We start from the raw sequence: 27,766 nt of genomic DNA on the forward strand, positions 1-27,766 counted from the left end.
TTTTTTTTTTTTTAAATGGAAACAATTATGTAATATTTCTGGTAAAATCTGTATTCAAACTTTGTCCATCAGTTTTGTCCTATGCATCTTTGTGGTAGATCTGCAAGCTGTTCCCATCATGTATTGTTCTTGAGCTTTGATATTTAAAAAAAAGTTCATACTTTTTTTGAGTAATTAAACTTCCAAAAGTACAATTGTTTGTATGATCCTGCTTTTTAGAGAAAAAGGAAGGCTATTTTAGATCTTGCAGGCATAGAAAGTTCTTATTTTTTGTTTTTCATATGTTTTGAGTTCTTAGGATCATGAAGACCTGAAGAAGTGTAGTTTAAACCAAGGCTCACAATCTGAAAGAATAACTAGTGGACCAGTTACAATATGCCATTCATCTATGATGATGGCTGTGAAACCTAAGCAAATTTGTGACACCAAAAAAACTGGAAGTGTGAAAAGACTGTATTATCCAAGTTTAATACCAAAATAAAAGGGACTACTATAAATATTAGTATGTTTAACACCGTAAAACATCCATTTTAAAACTTTTATCAAAAGATGTAGAATCTTGTATTTCCACCAGCCTGTCAGAAAATGCAGAAATGTTGCTGCAATGTATATGGGCAAATTAGGCTGCCTCTTTCTCCTACTGAAAAAAAAGCCTTTGTCAGTTTTTTGAAAGATTTGGGTTTGGCTGCCTAAGGCCGAAGAATTCAGGATCCCAAGTATATGGAGGCTCCTGCTTGCAGTCTTAAGTCATGCTAGATTTCAAAGAAGGGCGGGGTCTTATTAGATGGCATCTGTGCTTTGGTTTATTTCTTTTGGCTGGCTTCAGGGAGCTGCTCCTTCAGTGTATGGGTTTCTCAATCCAAGGTAGCTAACTTTCCCTATGAAGTGTATAAAATGTTTTGATACCTGACACAAGGTTCAGGAGCCTGAGTTTTTATAGAATCTAGTTAGGTTTTTTCTTCCAGTTGTGCTAGAGCCTAAATGCATACCTGCTGTATGTACAACACTTTTCATTTACTGAGTCATACACTTTGGTAAATTTTTAATTACTGTTATAATATGGACATTTTCAAACTGTTCATACTCTCCTCTGGAACAGCACCCCTTGTAAATTTTCTACTCATTTTAGGTGAATAGAAACATGCTTTGGTCTTTAATACCACTTTCCATCAAACAAAAAAGAATGAGCCCGATCTCTATCAATATTTGACAGGGACTTGGGAAGAAATCGGAAGTTTAAAAAGGAAATTCTGTATAAAATAGTGAATTTGAGTATGTGATATAATAGTCAAGTGGTCAAGTTGGTATCTATCAATAGATAGAGTAAAAGGAGCACTATAAGGTACCCTGCTAATACATTATTTTATGCTGCAGCTGCACAATTCTTTAATCTTTCAGCTAGAATTTAAGAAGGAAGCACTATGATATAGATGCATCTACCAGTGTATTTTACATATATGTCCTTGAAAAATCTAGCATATGCTCATAATTTATTTTTCCTTGACTTTCCCTGGATTTCAACTGGTGATAGATTGTCTTCATTTATCCAATCCACCATGCTAATTGATTTTTCCCTTGTAGTGTAGTGATGCGCCTTCTCTCTGCTGTGCTTATGTTTAATGTTATGACTGATCAGTTTTATGATTACTTAAAAGCAGAAATACAATCTTGGAGACCTACTCTTGCACACTGTAGGAGGCTGCAGTAGCTTCCTTTGGTGCCTCGCTGTCTCCTGTACTAACCAGTCAAGAGAATGAATGTTCAACCTGCAAGTGCTTATAGTATAGTCGCAGAACACCAAGAATTCCCAGAAGCACTGAATTTGAAAGCATTACATTTAATCTTCTTTAAAACTTTTGTCAGAAAGACAGCTACTTCCAGAGAGATTTTTCATGTGCAAACAGTCTGATTGATTGCTTTGTTAGGTCTACAGTGTAAAATGAGTAGATTATTAAAAGCCAAAAGTAACCTCTAGAGGAACTGGCATTAAAAGAGCCCAAATACTTAAGGCTGTTATTGAATTAAGTAAAGTAGATAGCAAACATATTATGGTACTTACCAACAGATATTCCCCTTGGTTTCAGTTCTAATATTAGGGTGATCAGCAAACAGTAAACCCTCTACAGCTAGGGAATGAGAAATGGGTTTCAGCCAATTAGCAGTATCTTGACCTTGCCAAGTCAGCCAGTTGTCTGAGATGTTGAACTGTTAAGTAATACACACCTGTTCCACACTCAAGCTCCCTTTGATCAAACTGTCTAGCTACAGTATCTGTCTGGGGTTCCTTATTAAATTGCCCTAGCTAGATCTTTTCATCCTTAGATCTTGAAGCACTTATAAAAGCTGAGGCAGAGAAAGGGAAAGTCACTGGCTAAGTTCTCTCAGGTAAGTAGCAGTCAGGAAAAGACCTTTACGGAACTGTTTCCTAGGAAAACCTTTTCAATAGCCTGATAGTATCATCCTTTCCTACCAGCTAGGGCTTCCTGATATACTGTTGTGAAATGATCAGGTTGCTATGGGTATATGGATGTATGAACAACTGTGCTGCTAAAGTGGGTGGTGGTTTATTATGTCAGCTTGTTAACTAACCCCTCTTTCACTGAGAAATAAACTACCATAGTTTAATATGCTTACCACCAGGGAAGAGCATACATAAGATGATTTACTATAGTGCAACTGATGCTGATTTACTTTCTGGTAAGATGTCTGGATGACCTTAAGAAATATTTATTATCACTTACAGGTCCAGGGAAGTGTTAGCTACTTTATCTGTAAAGTTAGAAGGTCCCTGCCATGAGAAGTATACTCCTGAGTGCTTCATCAATATCTTACGCATCCTCTGTATGTACATTCTTCTGTGCTGCTTGTGTAGTCCTAAACATTTTAATGGAAATCCAAGCAGGAGCCTGGGTTCACTCATATTGAGCTCTGTGGAGGACCTGTTCCTACCATTGCAGGTTTCTCCTTCTGAAAAAACAATACTTACTTTTACACAGGATATCAGAAAATGGTCTTGTTCTTTAGGGTATGTCTATATGGCACAAGGCAGTGCACTGCAGAGATATCCAAGCTACAGATATGGGGAAGCAGTATTTTGTTTAGTAATATTGTACAGTTGTGTGTTGCTGTACCCAAGCCCTACACTTGCAGGTGATAGATACCAGCATTGTACTGGGCAGACCTGCCCTTAGTGTCTGTCTGCTGAACACCATCTTTTTAACCTGTAACTGTTCTGCATTTCAACATGAAGACCTTTGATTGAATCTATCTATTCATCTAGATGGTCACCAAATCTCATAGTAAATGCTGGTAGCATTTCTAACACTTCGGTGCCAGTGGCAGTAGAATGTGGTCTTACTGTCTAAAATACAGTACCAAAGCTAGTGTGAAATGCTGTTTTAATTTTATCATTTATACTTTCCAAAGTAAAAGCATTGGAATTGCCATATTAGATCAGACCAATGACATTGTAAACTGCAGACAACTAAATTTCCTAGTCATTACAGCTATTTTACTTTGGTTGCTAAGAAGACATCCCAAGAAAGCCCTCATTATCAGCAAGTTCAAGCATTCAAAAATTAGGAGTTAAACGCTGTGTTTCCTTATTAGCTTTTCTAAAAATATATAGTTTGTACACTATTAAAATATTTTTAGCTTTATGATTGTTTCATCTTTAAGGTCCCTTCCAGCCCTGTGTTCCAGCTTCTCTCTTATACCTGGGGGCTAGAAGCTTATCTTTTTTGTTGTTGTTTTGCTGCTATAAAACCAAGTCTCATATGACTCGAGCAACTGACTCTTTAAATCTCCTGGCAGCTGGCGACTTTATTTTTTTAATATGAACTCCCTGTTTTACACAGGAAGTGATAGCATGTTGCTAAACCTGGACTGATTCTCTCCAGTCTTGTCACAAATGCGTCCCTTTTAAGAACATCCATAATGTGAACATAAAGCACAAGAGAGCGTGCATTGATTTGTTTCTTCTCCCCCGCAAGCAGCTCCGCTCCCCTCAAGTATCAAGAAGGAGGCTCAAATCCTGCCCCTGGGTGCAACCACACTCAGACCGTGATGTGAAACCGACTTCCCGGCTGGTCGGCATTGCTAGGAGCCAGACCATATCCCCGCAATCCAAAGGCGGCAGAAAGTTAGAGACTAACTGCAACTTGGCAGGATAATATTTAACCGAGCAAAGACTGGCAGCAGCTACGGCAACGCTAGTCAGCTCCTCCCGTTTCCCCTCTCTCCGCCTCGGTATTCCACAACTGTGTCTCCTAAGTTCTAGAGCGCCCCAAGCGGCCAATCGGAACTCTGAGGCGGACGTACGCGCACCAATCGGAGCGAAGCAGGGCTTCCGGACACGGAAGAGGCTGCCAGCGGTTACTTCCCAGTGCCCGTGGCCGGGGAGCTGCTGGCATGGTGCGGGGCCGGATCACCGCGCTGGCTGTGAGCGACGTGCGCTTCCCCACCTCTCTGGGCCACCATGGCTCCGATGCTATGGTAAGCGCGGCTCCCGGTCCCAAAGCGCTGCCCTGGGCTCGCAGGACGGGGCTGTGCCCAATGCAGGTCTCAGCTGCTGGGCCCTGGCAGGGGCACAGTCGCCAAGGGAGCTTGTCCGCGGAGAGGCAGGCGGCTGAGATCATTGAAAGACTGAAGTTCCCGAGGCTCAAGATTCTCCTTCGTGAACCTTTAACGTTCAGTCGCATCAAATGGATTTGTGTAACACCCTCAGCATGTCACTCCCTAAAAGGCTGGAATTAAAAAAACTCTGCAGGGGAGGGAGGAGATGATTTGTGTAGTTCCCCAGGCTTCTGTTTCTGTTGCACCAAACTTAGCTTGCCTGGGGGAGGCCTTCATAGTGCTGCTACTTCAGGTATGTGATTAAGATGCGGGTGAATTGGTGCCTGTCTTCCTCTGTTAAGTTTCTTGCACCAATCTTTTGATCTTCAATTTAGCACCCGGACCCTGACTATTCTGCTGCCTATGTTGTAATTGAAACCGATGCGCATGACGGACTCAAAGGTTATGGCTTAACATTTACATTGGGTAAAGGCACAGAAGTTGGTAAGTTATTATTATGCCCTGACATTCAAATGAGCCCCAAGTCCAATGGAAAATGTTGTTGGGGTCTTTTCGAAAGAAATACAGGGAACGATTTTGCCTTCACACGGTATCTTTTTATAAGTGACAGCTCTTGGAGCAGCGTAGAAGGCTATAAAGTCCAGGGTTGTAGAGGCTACAGGTTAACCAATGTGTTAAATCCTTGTTCTAATCAGTCACCTATTTGACCAGTCCTGCAAACTCCTTTTACAGACTCCCATAAGACAGCTTGTTTCAGAATTGTGATCCTGCCTGCAGTTGTCTGATTCTAAACTAACAAATGCCTTGTGAATGTTTTAAGCTTTAACATCTCCTGCAGTTCTCTGTTTCCCTCCTTGCTGTATAAAAACAGGAAACGGGTGACTGAAAATTGCAGTTGCCGTAGAGTATTCAGGATTGGGCTTCTTACCCTTGCTGATCATTTGGTGTATGCACACAGACATTTAGAAGAGATAGAGGAAGATAGCATCAGCAAGAGTGCGTTAGTTTTGTACATACCATGATGGGATTTCCACAGGATGGTGAAAATCCTATCCTGTTAACAGTCATGCTTTTTCACATAAGTTCTTATTGTGGCCAAATCTTTTGTTATCCCCAGTGATACTTTCAGTAGTATCAGTGACCTACAGTGGCTTTAAATTCAAGCCCTATTCCACAGAGAACTATGTGAAGGTCCAGGGAATAGAGTCCCTTTGACTTCCCATCTACTTTCATCCATCTGTTCATTTTCCTTTACAGCTTCAAGGCCTTTGATTAGAAAGGTCAGGATTGTACGTCACATTTGTAAAACACCAGCATGAGTGTTGACTGCACTAGAAAAGTTTTTTTAAAAAAAGGAATAAAGGCAAATGGTGGCTGGATTTATATTCTCTCTAATGTATAAACGTTGAAATTATTACACAGTTTGTTAACTTAGTAAGAAGGTATTTCACAGTTGAGCAATTCAGGAATCTAAGAACTTTACTATGTATGTCTAAGATATGGTCTTGGACAGTCCATATCTGTTTTTATTCTTAGGAAAGGGGAGTAGAGATTATATGCCTCTTACATTTAAAGCTCCTTTACCCTATCCACAGACACTAGCAAATGTTAATGCCAATTCAGCTCTATTAATTGGTAACATCTGGAGCCCTAGGTGGGCCGTGCCATTTGTACAAGGCCATCCAACTATGTGGACACTGGAAAAGTTTCAAAATGTTTTCTTGACAGACTAGGTTTTTGGGCTTTTCATTTCTCCTAATAATTTAAAGTTCTAAACCAATGATTCAGGTGGTGTGAGATTTTTGTTCCAGGTGCTGCAGAACATTAGTTCTATTAGATGTCCAAACACTAATATGTCATTGGCAAGATAAACCCAGAAATTGCAACTAGGAATTCATAGTGTCACAAAACATTCTGACCTGTTGTGGTATTTCTGAGTTCTTTGTCACAGAAGCATCGCCCTATTATTTTTCTGTAGTCAAGAAACAAGTAAATGCCAAAAGCCAGCATTTACCCAGGGGTGGTTTCAATCTAAATTTTTTGAGAACCGCAGATGTAAACATACCTCTCAGATGCCCAACATGTTTGAACGGTGACCATTGGAAGCATGTCTGTGATAAATGTGAGCTTGATCTTACAGCGTGTCAGATGCTCTCATTCTATTCCAAGCATGCCTGTAAGCATCTGAGTGGTCTTAATGGGACTGTTTTGCTAATTAATGTTTGCACGTGTTATAAATGTATTGGAACCTACAGGATCAAGTTCCTCTTCTCTGAAATGAACAGAATTTTCACACAAACTTCTCTGTGTCCTGTCCCCTTAATACCAGGGTTTGTGCTCAAGAAATTTCTATTTCTGTGTCATTAAGGCATGACATTCTAGAACCTTGTACAGACGGTCAAAAAGCCTGAGGCTGAATCAATTCAGTCTTTGCAGGTTAATCTAAGATGCGTAGATTGAACCGATAAGCAAGTGAATATACATTCTTTCACCTTTGATTCCAGAAATGCAGCCACTTGCCTACAGTGGCCCAGGCCAGAAGCCAGGGAGCAGTAGAGAACACCTCCCTGCTCTGCTGGATCAGACAGCTTGGGCCAGGACTAGCCTGCCCATCCTGTGAGGCAGGGTTTGCAAGAGAGTGCAAAGCATCATTGGATGCTGGGGGACTGAGAGTTAACTTGTATCTGGAGGGGATCTGACACAAGTTCAATAAACTGATTTAACCTAACTCAGGTCTGGTACTGCGTCCATCCAGGTTTATCTTAAACTGGTTTCAGCTTTTTTTAAAGCAGTTTGTGTGTATCGAAATTCTGTTCTGTTACAGATTTGAGCCAGTTTCCAATCACTTATACTGGTTTATCTGTGATTTCTGTCCCTAGCCCTTGAGGAAGAAGATGCCTAGCAAACAGATTATTGGGTGTTTCACTGATGTTTGCTTCATTTCAATACCAGTGTTGTTGTTCTTTCATGGAGAAAGATGCCCCTTTAGAGCTCTACCACTTTTTATAGATCAGTGAAAGGAAATCACTACTTAAAGTGGCAAGGAAATCTGAGGACTTGATTTAAATGAAATAAAATGAACTGTCAAGTATCTGCCTATCACCTTTGTTTTCTCTGTGTTATCAGTGCTGGCAAGAAAAGGCAAAGAGGACTAGGCTGAAGCAGGTGCTTAAGTACTTGACCCATATTTACATAGCACATAGAAAGATTGGACAAATTCTTGGAAAAAAGGGGCATCATGAGCTACTGAGCACAGGAACTAGGGATACAGCCTCTGAACTAGAACGTCTTATGCCTTAAATGCTGGAGACTGCAAGTGAGAGAGGAACAGTGGGGAAAAAACACCTTGATCATGCCTAGTTCACTCTTTCTGCATCCACTCTCAGCCACAGTGACAAGGGATACTGGCACAGTTCATTTTATTTCATTTAAATCAAGTCCCCAGATTTCCTTACCACTTTAAGTAGTGATTTCCTTTCACTGATCTATAAAAAGTGGTAGAGCTCTAAAGGGGCATCTTTCTCCATGAAAGAACAACAACACTGGTATTGAAATGAAGCAAACATCAGTGAAACACCCAATAATCTGTTTGCTAGGCATCTTCTTCCTCAAGGGCTAGGGACAGAAATCACAGATAAACCAGTATAAGTGATTGGAAACTGGCTCAAATCTGTAACAGAACAGAATTTCGATACACACAAACAGTTCTTATGTTCTTGTGTTCGTATACCATTGCAAAGTATGAATCTTTTGCACGTACAGATTACACAAGTATAACCAATTGAAAGCCCAGCTTTCAAGTACACAGAGCCATCTCAAGAGCTGAACAACTGAAACACTAACAATTCCATATCTCCACTGTATGCCTGTAAGGCCTTGTCAGAAGTTAACAACTGTTTCTTAGCATATGTCTGAATCTTGACTTGTATCTTCCTTACACTGCAACACTGCCTGAGAAAGTGGGATGCAATGCAGGTCCAATCCCTCACTTCCTAAATTGTTCATATGTGGACCTATGAACATTTACTGTGGGGTCAAAAGGAGTAGATGGGTGCTGTGCATCACCTACTCACTCTGCTGTTACTGCTTGTACATTGCCCCTGGTAAATGGAAGCTAACTTGGGTGATTTAATGCTTTTTTTCATTGAGGACACAGCTGTGTCCAAGCTCTAAGGTTATTATGCAGTTTTAAGTCTTGCACCTTTAAGTCCTATAACTAATACACACTGTTTTTCCTTAGAAAATGTTCATGCTGGTCTCCAAGCACCTCTTATAAACATGTTACTGTCTAGTAACCTTTTGCCTAGCAATGTCCTTGGATCACAGCATGACAATAACAATTGTAATCCATTAAACCCTTGCCACTCAAGTCTGGAGATTAGTAAATGCCTGACAACCTCTAAGAAACCATTCTAACATATGTGATACCCTTGATCAGATTATATGATGTCTTTGTCTTCCTAGATCCATATTTATTTAAAGAACTAATTCCATTCCCACTTCAAAAAAGGATCGCCCGTTGCATTCTAAAAGAAAATGAGCAAATGTTCACAACTGTTTCTGCTCAAAACCAGCAAGACTTTTGTCTGTATCCTCATAAAAATAATCTCTAAATATACCAATATGCTGCATGTAGTCATACATGCCAGCTTGAATGTGTCAGTTCTTGTTCATGTATCCACTTGGGGAGTTTAACCACTGCCGTTATTAAGACTAGGATTTGGTTCTTTGTGCATGGCTTGGATAATGCTGAGTAACCGCCTCTCATTCAAGTTAATGGGAGCTGAGGTATTTTAGTTACCTATGTGGCCCCAAATACTGTAGGGTGTAAGCACCCCACAGTTGTTCATGCATTTGTCTTTACAGTGCCCCAGTGAGGTAGGCAAATGGTATTAGTCCTGATTTCCAGATGGGGCACTGAAGCACAGAAGTGCTTTGCTCATGGCCACGTGGGTAAGTCTGATGGAACAGAGGCATGACCCCAGGTCTTCAGATCTCAAGCCTGTACGATGGTGACTTGCAGGATTGGTCTAAGATCTGTTCAGTTTCTTCTTAAGATTTCGTTTGTCTCTTCTGTTAATGAAAATGTTTAGATGATAGTAACATTCCTAACGCATGTGTCCTTTCTATAATTGCCCCCCTACCCTCTACAGCCTGCTAGAACAGCATGTGTAAGCAGATACTTTCCTACTTAGCATGTGTTCTGCACTAACAAAACCCCCCGCTGGGAATTCCTGATGAGATCAATAGTGGAATATGGCACTGAAACAAGCAAGACTTTTCCATTAGGATCCTGAGGAGCTGAAACAGCTGGGTTGGAACTACTGTTATATAATGCTCAGAAACAAAATTACATAATAGAAAAAATAAATTTGGTGTGGCTCCCAGTGCCCTTTCTTTTGTGAGATATGTACTATACCTGCCAAAGGCCTACCACATTCATGGAACTGCTGTTTTCCTACTGCGTTTTAGGGCAGCTGTTCTATTTTTACTAGTACACATTACTTTAGTAGGTTCGATTATTAACTTCTGGCAGGAGACAATAGAGGCGTCTTCACAGCCCTTTAGTAGGTTCGATTATTAATTTCTGGCAGGAGACAATAGAGCTGTCTTCACAGCCCTTTACAAACTAATTGATCCTCCTGGCAGCCCTCTGAGGAAAATATTGTGAACCTCATGTAACAAAGATGGAAACATAGGAGGGAGAGTGGTTGTGTGGCTTGGCTGAAGACACTAGCAGTCCATGGCAAAGCTGAAGTTATATGCCAAATCTGGCTCCCTCTTGCCGGTTCAGACCACTAGGTTAAGCCACTCAGAAAGCATTGCATCCTGAAATGGTGGTAAAATTCTTTTTCTAAATGTTTTGTTGTAATTCAGCAACATATCCTGGTGTGTTTTGCAGTTGTTTGTGCTGTTAATGCTCTCTCCACCCATGTGGTCCATAAAGACATGGAAGAAATTGTCAGCAATTTTAGAAATTTCTACAGGCAACTCACCAGTGATGGGCAGCTCCGATGGGTAAGATGCATCTGGGGTGTTCATGTGAAATAGATGTATAAATGTATTTTCACCTAAGTCCATCTCTGCATTTAGAGGCTGTAGTTACAGAACAGTTGTGGAATCTTGCAGCAGTTCCAGAGGGATGGGTTCAAGCCCCACATTGGACTTGTGCCCCTTTTGACCTGGCTGTAAATGGGAACCTAGTCAATTCAGACTAGGGGAGTAAGTGCAAGTTGACTGCAATGCTAACCACATCTCTCCTTTTTGTGTCAGTGGCTGTAGACACTAATGTCTGGCCACTAAGCTCAGAAGGACCTTGACCCCTGTGTACAGTTATGGTAGAAAAAGAAAATTAATTTTACGCAAGCTGGGACATTGCAATTATATTTATTCAACTTTTACCCATGCAGAGCTCTGTTGATTGTTTTCCGAGTGAATGCTGGTATCTACCCACACAGATCCGCTAACAGAAGGAAGGCCTGGGTTCCAAAGTGTGCTTTCTGCCAGTTCAGAGATCAGATTTTTTCCTCTCTCTGCCCATTCTTTGTTCTCCATTCATTGACTCACATGATCACAAAATGGTTCTATTCAGTTTGGGTTTTTGGAAATGGAAAATCCAGCTGAGACCAGTATGGAGAATGCCACGGTAGTATTCTTACACTGAAACTAATACATAACAAGTTCAGATGCTTCCCACCTTTTCCAGTAAATACAAGGTTGTCTTTTAATGTCAGTGGCTCATTTTTCCTTGACCTGGGTTTTTGTTTTATTTTGTTTGGCTGAATATTACGACTGATGTGATGACTTAATTTCCATTTAATAGTAAATTGTTAATTGCGTCTATGTGAGTCTTTTATCTTTTGCCTACAGATTGGTCCAGAAAAAGGGGCTGTTCATTTGGCAACAGCTGCTATTCTGAATGCCGTGTGGGATCTGTGGGCTAAGCAGGAGGGAAAGGTAATATATTTAGACCTGGTAGGCAAGCATGTTACTGCATACTGCATTCTCCTAATTATCCATCTTTTGCGGAGTTAGGTCCTGACTCTGCAGTGATTTATGCATGTGCTTAACTTTTAGTTCACAGAAGTATGTGCACCATCAAGTTCACTGGGGCTTCACAGGGGCTTTACTTTTTATAAGGAATTGTTTGTATGCTGCTTTGATGGATATCTTTCATTTCTCATTATATAATCGGTTTTGTTTTCTAGCCTCTGTGGAAGCTACTAGTTGACATGGTAAGACAATCCTGTTCTTTGTGAGGCATGATGGCTGTTGGGTACTGAAGTTTTTGCTTTATTAAGAGTAAAAATGTTGGCATGTATTCAAGCTAAAATTACATCTATACAGCATGTGCCAAGGTTCTAGAAACCTGAGTTTCTGCAAGGTGCAGATGCTAGTTTCTGCTCTGAAAGATCTTTCTCTTCCTAGGTAGTTGTGCAAAGCTGGTTCTGGCCATACCCAACTAGATAAACCATCCCTTTTTATCAGGTCACTGTTACAGACCCTTCCCTGTCCCAGTATAACAACACACATGGTGACAGGACCCCATCTATACTGATATTAGTAAATTATGTACAAGACTGGAATCTTTGTGTTGGCTAATCAGTGAATTGATGTACCTGTACACTGCACTTTCTATGGAAGGGGAAACTAGGAAAATGCTGATGGATGTCTCATGCTTTGATATGTGTATTATCTAAATGTTGGCCTTTTGTAATTGTGTCATCTTATTCTTTGCGGTTTGTTTCACACTAAATATTCTTTGACCAGGATCCCAAGCAGTTGTTATCCTGCATAGATTTCAGGTATATCACTGATGCACTAACAGAAGAAGAAGCTTATGGTAAGTCATCCTTCCATTAAGAGGCAGATTGTGGTTCCCTTTTGCATCCTGTATTCCTTGAGCTTTCATTGATTTCAGCAGGACTAGTGGAGGATTAGTTCACTCCTTGTAAGAGGATCAGCGTCTGGCTTTCTGAAAACAGCAGAGTGGTGGGGGTGGGAAAGAACTGTACTTTCCATTCGTGTAATATTTCCCCTTCATTCCTTTGCAGAAATACTCGTAAATAGCCTACTTGGGAAAAAAGAAAGAGGTAAGCTATTAAATTAAAATATATGATAATTATTTTCTAGAAACATAATGGGACCGAATACTTTGTTTAGTATTATGGTATGGACACATGTCATGTTCACTGGGAAATAAATGGACTTTTCTGCATAGTAAAAGTGGAGCAGATGCATGGTGCTCAGGCTGATGACTTTAGTCTTTCAAATCCAGGGTAAAACTGAATAAACTTTACTACATGGGGATGGTACTGCATAGACTGTCTTGTGTGTCTGCTCTCCTAATCAGTACCATCCCAAAGGTACCCGCTTACTCGGGTGCAAACCAGCTCCCTTGCAGCCTCCTTGCCAAGTGCTGTAATAGTGTCTGCTGTGAGCAAGTAGCTTGGAAGAGCTGGCTGTGTGCCCATTCTTACTACTGAGTACACTTACTACAGCATTTCTCCATAGTACTTGTCATGTGTCCACACCCTAAATATGGCACTTGTGGGTGAGAATCCTATTCTTTAAGAAGAAAACTGGGAGTTGAATACTGATGTTCTCATTTGCATTGTATAAAATTGCTTCCTTATGAGTCATGGGGGAGGTGGAAACCGTATATGGTGAGCAAATTTGTGCTGCCTTGCTGGCCCCTGCTGTGATGAATGTTTGTCAGCCATGTTGGCATGGTGAAGCTGCTTCTTGCATCGTAATGGTTTTTTTTCCTGGGCTGCAGCTCTGTTGAGTTTGGAGTGTTTGTGGAGAGAACAGGATCATTTTTTGTCAACACATTTGACCTGTCCTGTTTTAAAACACTATTTTTTTTAAGCTCATCATTTCCATGAGAAACAGTTTTAGTAAAATTGTTGTACAACATAGCCATCCATGGAATAGAAAACCACGTTTTCATCATGATGGTCTTTGTCTTTGCAGAAGAACAAATGTTAACACGTGGATACCCTGCTTACACCACCTCATGTGCTTGGCTGGGCTACTCAGACCAGCAGTTAAAACAGGTTTGCTTCTTTGATATCAAGATCTTAAACATTTCTCTCCAGGGGGTAGTGGTGATAGATGATGGTCAGACATTCAGTGGTGGCTTTTAGACCCGTAAGAGCTGAGTCCTGAGAGAGAGCCTTAAGAGCTGAGTTCTAATATGAAGCAAAAAGTGAAGCCCTGCATAGCACGGATGTAGGGGGAGTGAAGGCCATGTTGAGGAGTGGAGTTTCTGGGCTGTATCTACACTAGGGTTTTAGCCACTGCTCTAGATACTGAAACAAGCTATTAGGGTAACAGCGCAGGTCAGTTTACCCTGGTTCATTGTGCGTAATGAGCATTTTGCTCTGGTACAGATATGACAGGGTAAGTAAAGGCCATGTTTACGTGGGAATACTTAGGAAAGTAAAAGCAGATTAAGTAAAGTTGTGAAGCTGGCATTTTCATTCCTTGTGTGTATACTCCCATTCAGAAGTTAAGTGGCTTTTATCTTGCTCTAGTCTAGCCCTCAAGCAAGAAGGGTATCTTCATACAGAGAATGAATGCTTTGTAGTGTCACATCTTCCTTAGTTCATCTTAACTTTCTCAAGTATTCCTGTGCAAACAGGCCTTGAGCCTCTGACACATTTTGTTGCTCAGAGATCCTTTCTTCCAAGCTCCTAGTAGTCTCAGCTTTGGCAGATGTGTCTAAAGCAGGGGCGGGCAAATATTTTGGGTGGAGGGCCGCTTACCGAGTTTTGGCAAGTTGTCAAGGGCTGCAAGGGTAGCCCTGCCCCTTGACAGGTGCCCCACCCTTGGTCGCCATCTTGACTGGAAGTCCTGCCCCTTAACCCATGACCTTTGCCACCAGAAGTACCCCCGCCCCCTTGCCCCTGGAAGTTCTCCTTTCACCAAGGGGTTTTACCTTCATGGAACTAGAAAAATACCAAATTATATTCTAAACATCAAACATCTACTACAACATTCATTAATTGGATTTCTAAAACTATTTTTGTCCTGATTTACATGCGTTTATGTAGTATACATAGAGGTGATTGTATAAAAGCTTCAAATAAAATCTCGCTCTTGTATAATGTAGGGGGCTGTGGGGAATATGGGTGGGTGGTTACAGCTTTATGGAGGGGTTGTGAGTATGTGGAGTGTGGGGGAAGGTGTGGGGAGTATGTGGGTGCATGTGTGGATGTGTGAGGTATGGGTGGCTATAGGGTTTGTGGGGGGCTGTGAGTGTGTGGGAAGAAGGTGGCTCCCCACTCTCCCTGCTGGCACAGCCTGGCCTGGCTCCATGAAGCCCCACACTGCTGCTGCCCTGCCCTGGGCCCTGGCCTTGGGACCCTGCTGCGGGTCCTGCACTCCCACCCATGCACCTGCTCACTGCCACTCCCTCGCCTCCTGATGCTGCCATTTCCCCGCTTTCCTGCCTCCTGCTGTTCCCCTTGTTGTCTTTGACAGGCAGCCAGGGCAGATAAATTTTATTTTTCTAAATTTTTAGGGCCCCCACCGGCTGGATAGAATGGCGTGGCAGGCTGGATCTGGCCCATGGGCTGTATTTTGCCCACTCCTGAGCTAAAGTCTGTCAACAAACATTGGTCCTCAGTCTTGTCCAGTGTAATATTTTTTCTGTCTGAGAGACTCATTTTCCAGCAAAATATGAAAGCTCTTCTCAGCTCAAGGCTTTCAAGTTTGGTTAACACCATTTGGGTGCATCATCTGGTTCAGCTCTCTGTGTATCTGGAAGCAATATTTGTACATCACAGGAGGTTTCATGTACAGCACATGAATAAGATCTGTAATGCGGTATAGTTTAGAGGTGTTGTTCTAACTGGGTGGATGTTGGATCTCAGTTGTTATCTAGTTTATTTTATCTCCAGTAAAGAAATGTTTCAAAAGTTCAATTTAGTTAATACAGCTTGTGAATTATTAGTTTGTGATTTACTTAGAGATTGTAATAGATGTAACTTTCTCTGCAGCTCTGCACCAAGGCATTGAAGGATGGCTGGACAAGGTACAGTAAATTCTTATCCTGAATGCTGCACTTCTCTCCTTAATGATTACAATCAAGAGGAAATATAGGCTGGTGTCTCAGTTTGGCAGAGAGAGAGAGGGAGAGAGACTAGATCTCATGGGGCTTTTCCATCTCAACGTTCTGTGAAGAGATGTCTTTCCTCCCACCTATTTTTTAAGCATATTTCCTCCTTCTGCTATTATATCACATGCCAGTACAGTAAGTGAGTAAATGCACCGCTGAGAAACTTACTTCACTGGCAAGCTGTTGGCTGAAAGCTAACACAGGTAAATCATTTTCCATTGGGTGGGTGTGTATGTGTAAAAACAGAATGAGATCTGCTGGTAAAGGGGAAGACGCAGTGAAAAAATGCTGTCCATAAAATCCTGCCTCCTGTTGTGAATTTCAGTTTACAGCTTACTGTAGAAAAAACCAGTTATCGCAGCTGTATTAATCTCTGAAAAGCGACCTACATTTCATAACATTGTGTGTCTAGGTTCAAGGTAAAGGTTGGTGCAGATCTACAGGATGACATTCATAGATGCAGACTCATAAGAGAAATGATTGGTCCTGACAATATATTGGTGAATATAATTTTTAATTACCCTACTACTTTTAAGTAACTTCAAATAGAAAAAGGATCTGTTCAGATATGGTTTGATTTAATATATGTGATTTCACAGAGTTCTTGGAAGATACTTCACCCTCTCCAAGTCCTGAATAATGATGGCTACGAATAGTGTTTTTACACCAAACGAGAATAAATTGCACATAATACGTATATAGGGACATCATTTGATTCTGTGCCACAGCTTCTATTAAAGCTTACAGGCATTTTCCCTCAGTAAGAGCTATAGAACTGGGCCCTGAAGGATTGGTTTTGTAAAGAGATTCCAGAGTAGAACTGGTAGGTTGAATTTTTTTCCCCAACATTCAAATACTTCTGGGTGGAAATGGTAAAATTTGGTTTGGAAGTAAATCAAGTGCCTTGTGACCCTGTTATGCTTTAGAGAGCAATCTTTTTGTCCAGCCTGGTTGTGTCGTGACACAACCTAGCTTCTGGTCCTACTTGCCTATTGTAGTGCCTGGACACAGTGCATTAAGGGAAATTTCTGATTCAGGAACTTGGTTCAGACAGAAAAATAGACTTGACATATATAAACTACAATGTTTGATAGGAATTCAAATCAAATCTGTGTTTCATCAATTGTCTTTTTATGTTTCAACATAAAGTCTAAACTTTCACTGGAAGGCAAAAAATTAGTTGCTGAGGAAAAATAGATGAAATTTTACATTGAAAAATGATTTCTGTTAGAAAATGTTTACTCAAAACTTTTCAGGGTGCTTTACTTATACTATATCCTCCTGAGAAACCGAATTAATTTGCCTTAAATTTGCCTTCCTGGATCTCTGCACCCAGCTGGAATCTGGTACCTGAGCTGTCATGTTTAAAGCTGGCTTGGGTATCTCTATACTGCACTGCAGTCTGCAGCATAGCTGATACCCACAATGCATAAGAACAGAGTGAGTCTCAGCTGTGATTTTTTTTTCCTTGCTTTTCATCAGTTTATATCAACGTTATGATTATTTTAACCGTTTCTTATATAAACAGTCAATAAAACGATATAGTGAATTGGATTTATAATTGTCCTCAGATGCTGGATGCTAACCAACGATGGGAAGTGAAAGAAGCAATAGAGTGGGTGACTAAATTAGCTGAATTTAAACCATTATGGATTGAGGAGCCAACTTCCCCTGATGATGTTCTGGGTCACGCAGCTATTTCTAAGGTAATTTAATGAAGATTTTACAATAACATAGTGACTACATATCAAAACATACTGATGCTGCTCCATAAAATGTTCAATGTTCAGGATGAAATAGATGTCAGAAGGCATAAACTACAGTTGAAATGTATTCAATCAAATGTAACTTATACTAGAATATCGTTTTTCTGGAATAATTAGTGTCATCAATCTGGATCATCAGTTTTTCCAAAAATCAAACACCATAGTTTGAAGTGCTGAAAACTAGAATTACCATGCTGTACAGCAAATGTTAACAAACAAAATAAATAAATGTATGGTATTATAGAACGTTTTAAAATCTTAAAGCACTAGTTAATAAATAGTGCACAATGTCTCACTGACAGGCAAAACCCAACTGCTGGCTGATGGTGTTATTAATACACAACTTTCTGGTGAATTGACTTTCTGGATAATCAACTCTCTACTGTAATAGTACATTTCTAATGAGTAGTGCTATGATTCTCTCATAAAACCCTATAGCAAATTTCACAGGAGAGGTTTTGAAGGGGGAAAGTAACCAAATAGAAGCCTTCTGGCTGCATTACCTGTCTGTGGAGCACTGTATTCTGGGGTTTTTAGTGTAGCGGGATCATGCCACATTGGCTTCTGTAGGCCTGAATTCCGGGTTTCACCATTTGGCTTAGTGGCAGAAAATCTCATGGCAGTCCTAGTTTACAGTGGTGGTTTTCATGACTGCAGTGACATGAGATTCCTTTGCTTGCATGAATGAGCAAGGTAGCTAAGATTTGACCTTAAACTTGTGGGTTTGACCTTAAACTTGTGGGTCTCATGGGTCCTTGGTACACATTACATATATTCTGCAGTTAACTGGCTAATCACACAGTACATTTAGACTGGCCACCCATACAGAGTAAGTCTCTTTGGTCAGACCCAGAGAGTGATAGTCAATGGAACTGAGTCAACATGGTATATGGTGACCAGTGACGTCCCCCACGGCTCAGTACTCGGAGCAGTACTCTTTTATATATTCATAAATGATCTGGATTCGGGTGTCAGAAACAGACTGGCTAAGTTCTCAGATGACATCAAATTATGGGGAAGTGCGGTCACACTAGAGGATAGGCTGACAATTCAGGTCAATCTGGACAGGCTTGCAAGGTGGGCGGATCCAAACCTGATGACATTCAACATGGAGAAATGCAAGGTGCTCCACCTTGGGAGAAAAAACCCACATCATATTTATAGGCTCGGCAGTGCTACACTCACTAGCATGACTGAAAGAGACTTGGGGGGTCATGATTGACCACAAGAGGAATGTGAGCCACGAATGTGATGCTGCAGCCAGCAAAGCAAATAAATTCCATCTTGCATCTACCGATGCATCTCAGGCAGAGGGTGACTTCTTGGGTTTTGCTTTCTTTGGCCTTGGTGGGACCGCAACTGGAATACTATATCCAATTCTGGGCTCTACAAGTTAGAAAGGATGTGGAGAAACTTGAGAGAGTCCAGAGGAGAGCCATGTACATGTTTAGAGGTCAAGAGGACAGGGCTTATGAGGAGAGGCTGAGAGCCATGGGACTTTTCAGCCTGGAGAAGTAAAGGCTCAGGGGTGACTTGGTGGCAGCCTATAAGTATATAAGGGGTACGCATCAGGAACCAGAATAGTGTCTGTTCGCCAAGGGAAGACAAGGTCTAACAGTCACAAACTGCTGGAAGGTGTCATCAATCAATTTTAGACTGGATATAAGGAAAAACGTCTTTACTGTCTGAGTTTCCAGAGTCTGGGATAGACTCCCCCCAGAAGTGGTGCAAGCACCTACTCTGGATACCTTTAAGAAACGCTTGGATGCTTATCTTCCTGGGGTGATCTGACCCCCAGCTGACTTCCTGCCCCTTGGGCAGGGGGCTGGACCCAATGATCTCATGAGGTCCTTTCCAGCCCTAATGTGTATGAAATCTATAATTATCACACAGCATAAATTTAAACCAGCCACATGTGCAAAGTAACCAACTATAAAGTTAGTGCCTGAAAATGTAACAACTTTGTAGGTGGTTTCTGTCCAGCTTTAATTTGTATAGCAGGCACGTTCTAAGAAATGTGAACCGAAGTTTCCATGAAGATTTAAGTGTAATATTAACAGAGCATAAGTGCTCATCATATGATACAGTTAACAGCAGAGCCACAGACATCCAATATGCATGTTTCCTTATCACAGCACATGCCCTCATCTGTGGTTTTAGTATAGCAAGAGTGATATAAAATGCACTTAAAAACATTCTGTCACTTACATAGAGTAAGTGGCAAACATTACTCTTATTCTATCCCACCTCTTTTCTTGCTGTTAAGTAACTGTGCTGGGGAATTACAAAGCAGAAATAACTTCTAAATGTATTTTTATTTGCAGGCCTTAGCACCATTAGGAATTGGCGTGGCAACAGGAGAGCAAGTAAGTATAGTTTTAATTTTGCCTTTCTATTGAATGTAGTTATGGCAATAAGCTTTGAGGATTTATGCCAACATTCATTCTCGTTTTTCATTAGGGGTTTGAATAACGCAATTGAAAACATCCTTAGATATATTTCACATAGCATAAGTTCAGCTAATGCCTACCAGGAATATCTTCTTTCCAACCATGTATCGTATTTCCCTTCTTCCCACATGCATCTGTATGGAGAGTCAGGAAAGGTTTTGTGTTGAGGTATCTATAATAAATATAACAGCCAGCATTGTAAAGCACTCTCACTGCTCTGTTGAAATAAATGTTATTCCTCATTGCGTTCCTATGAACATAATTAATTTTCTATTGCAGTAGGGGAACTGAGAGATCAAGAGAGGCAATTGGCTTGTGACAGAGAAGAAGCCAGGACTAGAACTTCTGGCCACAACCCTTTTGTCAAGTCCATTTATACCACACTAGGTCCCCTTGCCATGTTAGCGAGTTGTAGTTCAGCATCTCATTAAGGATTCTTATGTTGCCTCTGTCATCTGCAGTATTCTCTTGAAAAATAGTCATTGGTGTCTAAATCTTAATAATTGAAAAGTGAAAGGAAGAGGATGTTCATGTTGTTTGAGGCTCACTTTTTAATGTTTGATTGATAGTGTCTGAATCAAGGTCCAATCCCGAGGTTCCTAAATAATTGACAGGCACTTACAGCTCTCAGTGACTTTGATCCCATCTCATGCCACCTTGCGCAGGTTGACTCAGATGAAGGGTTTGATAGTTATGGATATAAGGTAGGCAGAATCCAAGATTTCCCACAGGCCTCAGACAAACTTAAATCATGGCCTGTATCCCTTCAAATATAAGATGCCCTTGAATTTAAGATGCACCTAAATTTTCTGATTCTCAATGTAAAAAAAAAAAAAAAAAAGCAAAGATGCTTTTAGAAGGTTCCAACCTCTATGGTAGGCATACACTATGTCCCTGTTATAGCAAGCCATCATGGGGCTGGGGAAAAGTGCATTAAAAGAGGGTATTCACTCTTAATACGATTGGTCAATAATAATATGTCATAATAATGATAAAAATCAGTTCCTGCTGTCAGGAAGCAGGAGTTGTTATAATGAGGTTGTACTATAACAGCTTTTTATTTTTTTTCACTCCAGTTCAAGGCACAGGCCACTGCCCTCACCTTAGCTCCCCCTCTGAGAGGTGGGGGCGCAGGGTGGTGGGTGGCGGTGCTCCATCCCTGCCTGCCCACACATACCCTCTAGGGCAGTGGTGTCCAACCTTTTTATGGTGCAGATCACTTTTTGTAAGTGAAGGGCACCCCAGGGTCTACCGGCCTCACCCCCAGCCCACCACCTCTTAGGATCAACTGTCAGAGGCTCCATGATCAACCAGTCGATCAAGATAGACTGGTTGGTGACCACTGCCCTAGGGCCTTCCCAAGTACCCCCAGGAGTATGCATACCCCCGGTTGACAACCCCTGGTTTAAAAAATGTCTGATTATTCAAAGGAAGGCAAACTATTAAAGACCTAGGTCTTTATGAGCAAAGACTGACAGTCGGACCAAATTGTGCCAGCTGAATGGTTGTAGGATGCTCAGACTCTGTGGTGATGGGTGTTAATTTAAGAACCTGGATTGATGGTTAAACAATGACTGTGATGACACTGGCGTCCTCACTTCATTGTGGTCCATGTCATATCTGAGACCTCATATCCAGATGTGGACAAGTAGAATGTTAATGATTCGTGACCAAGGAACTGCTGAAATTACTACCTTTAATTTGAAATTACATCCCCCTAAGATAAATTCTTGTCGGCACTAATGATAAAAGGCATAGACATCAGCACCATTGGACAGAATCTAGTGGCGGAAGTAATCAGTAGGGCTGTGCAAAATTTCACTGGCCATTTCATTTTGACACTGTTTTGACTCATTTTGAGGTCGAAACAGCAAAATCGAAACAAAACAAAGGTCTTCGAAACAGCCTCAAAACAAAACGAGGCTAGTTGAAACGTTTCAACTGTAGCACTGGGGATGGGAAGTCAGTCCAGCTGGGCTGACTCCCTGGCCCCAGCCAATCTAGCAAAACATTGAAACAGCTGCACTGTTTCAACAAAGCAAAACAGAACAGCTGTTTTGAATGGAAATGAAATTCGACATGAAATGCTGTTCCATCAAAACCTCGAAACTCAAGGCAAAACAAAACATTGCCATTTCGCATAGCCCTAGTAATCAGTCCCGAAACCATTTCCAGAACTTGTTTCTGTATCTGTTATAAATTGCTAGATCTCAGTAAAATGGCTGGTACTGTTAAGAGATAATAGTCACCATACCAATGTAAACACTATTAATAGGTTTTTATTGTACCTTTCTTCCTGCCAAGGCCTGATACTAAATCTACTAAGCCAAGCGCATGAATTAGCACTTTCTCAGATCTTGACAGCAACTGGAGAAATACTGCATTCCAGCAAGAGGAAAAAATACTGCACTGCTTTCACTCTATTTGTGTTATTCTATCTAACGGCAAACATTTAGGTTTTGTTTGCACAATGAACATCTATTGAGGAGGTTGGCTTTGAATTAATTGCTCATTAAGGCAAGTCTGTCTTATAAAATAAAGGCCAGTTGCTCATAAGAATCTCCGAGCAACAAGCATTAATGGAGTTATCCTCATTCTTCTGTGAATTAGGAAGTATTATTTTCCCTATTTTTAAAAAATGGGAATATGAACCATAAAGAGATTGACTTGGCCAAGATCCATACCATATATCTCTGGCAGAGCCAGAAGTGAAGCTTTAGCCAAGTGTCATGACTATAAGACCGTCACTCTTTTTTTCTGGCCTGCTCTAAAGTGGTCCACTCTTGCAATCCCAGGGCTGGAGCAGTCCAATCATTCAGATAAGGAATATTGTTCAGTTAGGAGTGGAAGTTTTAGTTAGTGAATAGAACAAGAAACATTGGGTTAGGGCTGTTGGGTTCCATATTAAGCTCTGCCACTGAGACTGCTGCATCAGCTTAGGCAAATCAACATTTGTATATTCTCCCCAAGCTGCAAAACGGGCATAATTTCTTGCAAGTATATAGTGATTATTTAATGCTGGGAATTATTTTAGGCCATCTTCTGTGTAAGCAGCATGACAAAAAGAACTTGAGGAAGCAGTAGGAATGTGGTACAATTGTTTAGATTTGTGCTGCCAACAGTTCTTGTAATATTTTGCCAATTCCATGGGCTTGTGGTCTCAATTTCTTTTCCCCCTGCAGTGCCACAATAAAGTGATATTTAAACAGCTCCTACAGGCTAAAGCCCTGAGCTATCTCCAGATTGACAGCTGCAGACTGGGAAGTGTGAATGAAAACTTGGCTGTGTTGCTGATGGCCAAAAAGTTTCAAAGTAAGGCTTTTGGGAATGTTGCAGTAACACCAAAATTGTCATCTTCAAGCCTGTCTGCCATGCAGCTTCTTCAGCTCTTGCAGTGTGTTCACTAAGTGTCAGCTTGCATGTTTCTGTAATCTATTGTTTTCTGTCATGCTTGAGCACTATATCAAAATGATTCCTTAATGTAGGGTGTTCTGTTTCCCTAGGGTTGACTTGGGGAAGCGGTGGGCATAGTTGGGATTTAGCACTACAAGTTAAATACCAACAAAGAATTAAAACAGGATTCTTAATAATCTGGTCATTTGTTCGTAGCTGTGATACATAAGAACTGTTCTGCTTTGATTTCAGTTCCTGTGTGTCCTCATGCTGGGGGTGTCGGGCTCTGCGAGTTAGTACAGCACTTGATACTATTTGACTATATTGCAATATCTGGAAGTCTTGAAAACAGGTTAGTAATACAAGCTACTGCTAAAACATTCAACACCAGAGGTGTTTTACCTTTCCAAGAGGCTTTTGACATATACTTGTCTTTCAGTAGCCATTATGAAGTTTGAAAATCAGGGTTAAAGGGATGTGTTGAACTTCACTGTGCAACTGCCAAAAATGAAGACCCAGAAGTGTTTTTGACTGAAGCTGATTGATAATGTTAGAGCTGTATTCTCCCTTTATCCAACTTCTTCTGGCTACAATGGTAGCCATGTATATGTGTTGCCAAAGTCAAAATATGGACATAGACTGTGGTAAAAGATAGGATGTTACCAAAAGAAGGAAATCCTGTTTCTCTTACCCATGTGAATAGCTCTACTGATTACAACTGCTGCTTCCTATTTGTATTGCAGTAGAACCCAGGTGTGTTAAGTGCAGTATAAAATACATGAGACATGGAAGCTAATCTAAAAAGGGAAAATATAGTCCAAAGAAGGGGAATGCAGTATATAGGCAAAGTATTTAGTGCTGAGACATGGTCCAAACTGATTGATTTGCTTCTTGGAGTTGAGGGAGGGGATATGAGGGAATGTGTTTGGAAGGCACAAAGAGAAAACAACTGAAAAGAAAAAAAATATAGAAAAGGGTTTGGGTAAAACCATAGTAAAAATGCAGCCCAAGAACAGAGAGGTAAGTGACAAAGGCTCGAAGATGCCAGTGACATACAGCACTGGAGAAAACTTCAGGGGATTGACCCTTTAATGGCAAGTCTGGAGCCCTTTGTACAGCCATCTGGGAAAACAAAAAGAAGCTGCTGGGACAGCTACATTAGGCATTTTCCACACGGTTTACTAAAATGGAATTAGCAATCTTCTCCAAGTGGTGTAGTGTTCCAGGCAGAGCTTCCCAAAAGGATCAAACAACTTCTTTTGTCTTTTTAAAATATACTATAGGACAGTGGTTCTCAGTCTTTTTAGACTCCAAGGCACCCCTTGGAAAATGCCAGCTCTTAGCTTTTGCTCATTTCTTGACTCCTAAAAAAGAATAGAACTATTCTTCTGTTGCAACAAACTCAGAAAGACAGGTCAGAATGTTTTTAATGCTATTCCTATTGGGATTCCCATTCGAAATCTCTGAGTTCATCTTGTGAATCATGCATAGAAGTTTGCACACCTAATATTACATGGCAACCCACAACACCCATTAATAGGATCTCATGGCACCCTGGTTGAAAATCACTAGTATAGGATCTTGCTATCCTTTGTCTGCAGTGAACTCTGCAAACAAGAATTCCCTGAGTCCTTCCAGTTGTCTGCTTGTTCCAGTGTTTTCCTTGTACTTGTTTTGTAATTATTAAATGAAAATATCTGGAGCTTCACCTGTGCTCACATTATAACTAACCATGTAAGCCATTCCAATGTGTGTTTAATCTTTCTGGTCTTTGGAGCAATATAATTAAATTTCCTTAAGCTTTGTTTATGGTACAAAATATTTCAGTTCCTGATAAAGTAATACATTTGGCTGCTCTAGAGATTACAGCTTTGTTCTAGTTAATTCGGTGTTAAGCAGCAGCCCCACTGACAACCCTTCAGTTGCTCCACTAATGACTTCTGTTGCCATGATTTCTTGTTTACACTCCTTTAAATGCCCAGTGTACATGCACACATTCTGTATTCATGCTGGTTAATTATGAATCGCAAGCTTTTGCAAAAATCACTAAGCACCACCATTAATATAATCATACCAACTTCTATGTATTAAACAAGAAAATTAATTTTGGCCCTCCTAAATCTCATATCCTGGCCAAAGGGCTTTTCTTCTGCCAAATATTCTTGTACTGATTAATTTAATTGAGATCAGTAATTCTCACTAGTGATGGGCTGAGCTGGGTATTCTGTGATGTGCTTTCTTCTAATACATGCGCTAGTCTAAAATGCATTTTCCAACCTACATAAGGCACTAGCTAGCAGTAGATTTTGTATGTCAAGAAAGATTCTTCCTAAACTGCTGGTAATTCTGGTTAAATTACTTTTTATCCATTTTTTTTCATGTCAGAGACAAGGCCATAAACATGTTTATTGTATATATTTAGAAACAACAAAAAAGGAGAGGCCAAATTCTATTTACTGATGATACATAGGTAGGAGATTAAGAGCATCAAACAGGGAGTAATGGATGATTGCAAGGCTGGATGAATAAAGATGGGATTAAATGTAATAATATAGAGTACATGACTTTGCATTAAGGAATTAGTAACAAGACCTTCTGCTATAAGCTGGGAGCTCCATAGATGGAAACAACAGAGAAAGACCTGGCTGTACTAGCTGATTACCAGTTTATGAGCCAATGTGATGCATCTGAAAAAAGTAAATGTGATCCTATGATGAGATCTTTCAGTAGAGGTTTTAGTACCTCAATATCTTGCTAGCATAAAGTCTCATTTAACATAGTGAACAGCTCTGATTGTTCATATGAAACAAAAAAAAATTAATTTGAACTAGTTAAGTCTGTCTGTGATCCCATGATCAGCAGGAAGGAAAGCTTATTTGGCCTAGCAGAATGTAAGTTGCATGAGGTAGCTGATTTCTACAAATACATTAGACATGACCAGGGAAGAAACAGAACTATTTAAGTTTTAAGGATAATAGCAGTTAGAAAATAGGCTTTTAAATCATGAGAGCAGTTAAGGTCTGCAACAGACTTCCAGTGGGAGTGGGGACAAAATGAAAACCATACACTTGTTTTAAAGGAGCACGTTTAATTAATGGAAAGGATTATATGGTTGCCTGCAATAGCAAAGGTTAGGACTTGATGACCCAGGAGGCTTCTTCCAATCCTATATTCCTAACCCCCACTTTTTCTTCCAGAATGTGTGAATATGTTGATCACCTGCATGAACATTTCAAATATCCTGTAATAATCAAAAAGGCTTGCTACATGCCACCACAGGTATGCTATCAGTGTCAGCTGTATTTCAGTGGCACAGTAAAGAAAGCATCTTTGATACAAGTAGTAGAAGACTTTTGACAGGTCACTTTACCAAAGGCCCTGTAGTATGCTAGTACAGTAAGCCATAGCATAAACTTTGTGATTTTGAACAGCAAAATAAAAAATCCAAAATACACTCTTGAATCTAGAATATGACCATGCTTAGAACCTCAATCTAAAGCAGTTCTCTGGTCTTTGTTTTGCATGTTTTATTCAACACTGCTGTTAGCATAAAAAGAAAGGATAGTAAATTGAAAGGATGTTTTCAAGTAATGTCCAGCATGGCACCCAAATGAAAAATTATATATTCGTATTCCAAAATTGAAGACCATTGTTTAATTACAGGCCTCCTAGGGAAAAAAAACAAAAACACAAACCTGGACTTTTCAGACTTCTATGAAATATTTGCTTAGAAATTAGAATTTCAACAATGCTTACAGCTGATATTATATAAAACAAGTTGCACAAAAAATAAACTTTCTTAAAACAAAGTCATGGAACTAGTTTTCTCCTTGCAACGTTATCATTAATGCAAAAAACTTTTCTTTATGCAGGATGCTGGATATTCTACTGAAATGAAAGAAGATTCTACAAGGAAATACCAGTTTCCACAGGGAGAAGTTTGGCAGAAGCTCTTGTCTGGCCATAAGATACATCTGCCTTAAGTTTAACCATGAAGGTTTTCAGGCTTAAAATGAAATTCCCCAATGCATGCTGCTAATGCAGCAAGACTCCAAATGAAGGTGAACAGTTCTGTACAACTGGGGGGAAAGCCTTCAAAAAAGTAACTTTGACTACTAAATCATATGTTATCTAGAGTTTTAATTAGTTTATGGTGATGGATGGAATCTTAATATTTAGGCTATTATATTATTGTAACCATAGGATGCATTAGAGAGTGAGTTTCTAAAACAAATCCCCATTTTCAATTACTCTTATTTGCTGCTTAAATTTGTTTAAGTTTAGGGTATTAAAATAAAACTTAACTTTCAGCTGCATTGTCCCGATTATAATAATACATAATAGTTTTGTTTGTAATTAAGGACAGATCTGTTCATTATAACGTTGCAACAAAAAAAGTTTCAGCTGAACAGGATAAGAGTGGAAGCAAGCAGTACAAGGGGCTTGAGAGAATTCAG

The 27,766-nt window shown here is 40.4% G+C and overlaps 1 protein-coding gene across 2 annotated transcripts; it reads left to right on the forward strand.

Annotated features, from left to right (window-relative positions):
* Positions 1-4,349: 4,349 nt before the first annotated feature.
* On the forward strand, positions 4,350-27,404 carry ENOSF1 (enolase superfamily member 1). 2 transcript variants are annotated; one of them, XM_019546754.1, is made up of 16 exons: positions 4,350-4,494; positions 4,950-5,058; positions 10,478-10,593; positions 11,446-11,532; positions 11,784-11,810; positions 12,346-12,418; positions 12,630-12,668; positions 13,552-13,634; positions 15,582-15,616; positions 16,113-16,200; positions 17,272-17,406; positions 19,791-19,832; positions 23,099-23,228; positions 23,562-23,661; positions 26,507-26,588; positions 27,182-27,404. In XM_019546754.1, exons 1-16 carry the CDS (start codon positions 4,411-4,413, stop codon positions 27,290-27,292), a joined length of 1,341 nt encoding a protein of 446 aa, XP_019402299.1. In that variant the 5' UTR covers positions 4,350-4,410; the 3' UTR covers positions 27,293-27,404. The 2 variants fall into 2 exon arrangements, with proteins under 2 accessions (XP_019402299.1, XP_019402307.1); XM_019546762.1 differs by lacking the exon at positions 4,950-5,058 and having other exon boundaries at positions 4,414-4,494.
* Positions 27,405-27,766: the final 362 nt, after the last annotated feature.

The sequence above is a fragment of the Crocodylus porosus genome, unplaced genomic scaffold, assembly GCF_001723895.1.
Source record: "Crocodylus porosus isolate Cpor-Errol unplaced genomic scaffold, CroPor_comp1, whole genome shotgun sequence".
NCBI lineage: Eukaryota > Metazoa > Chordata > Crocodylia > Crocodylidae > Crocodylus > Crocodylus porosus.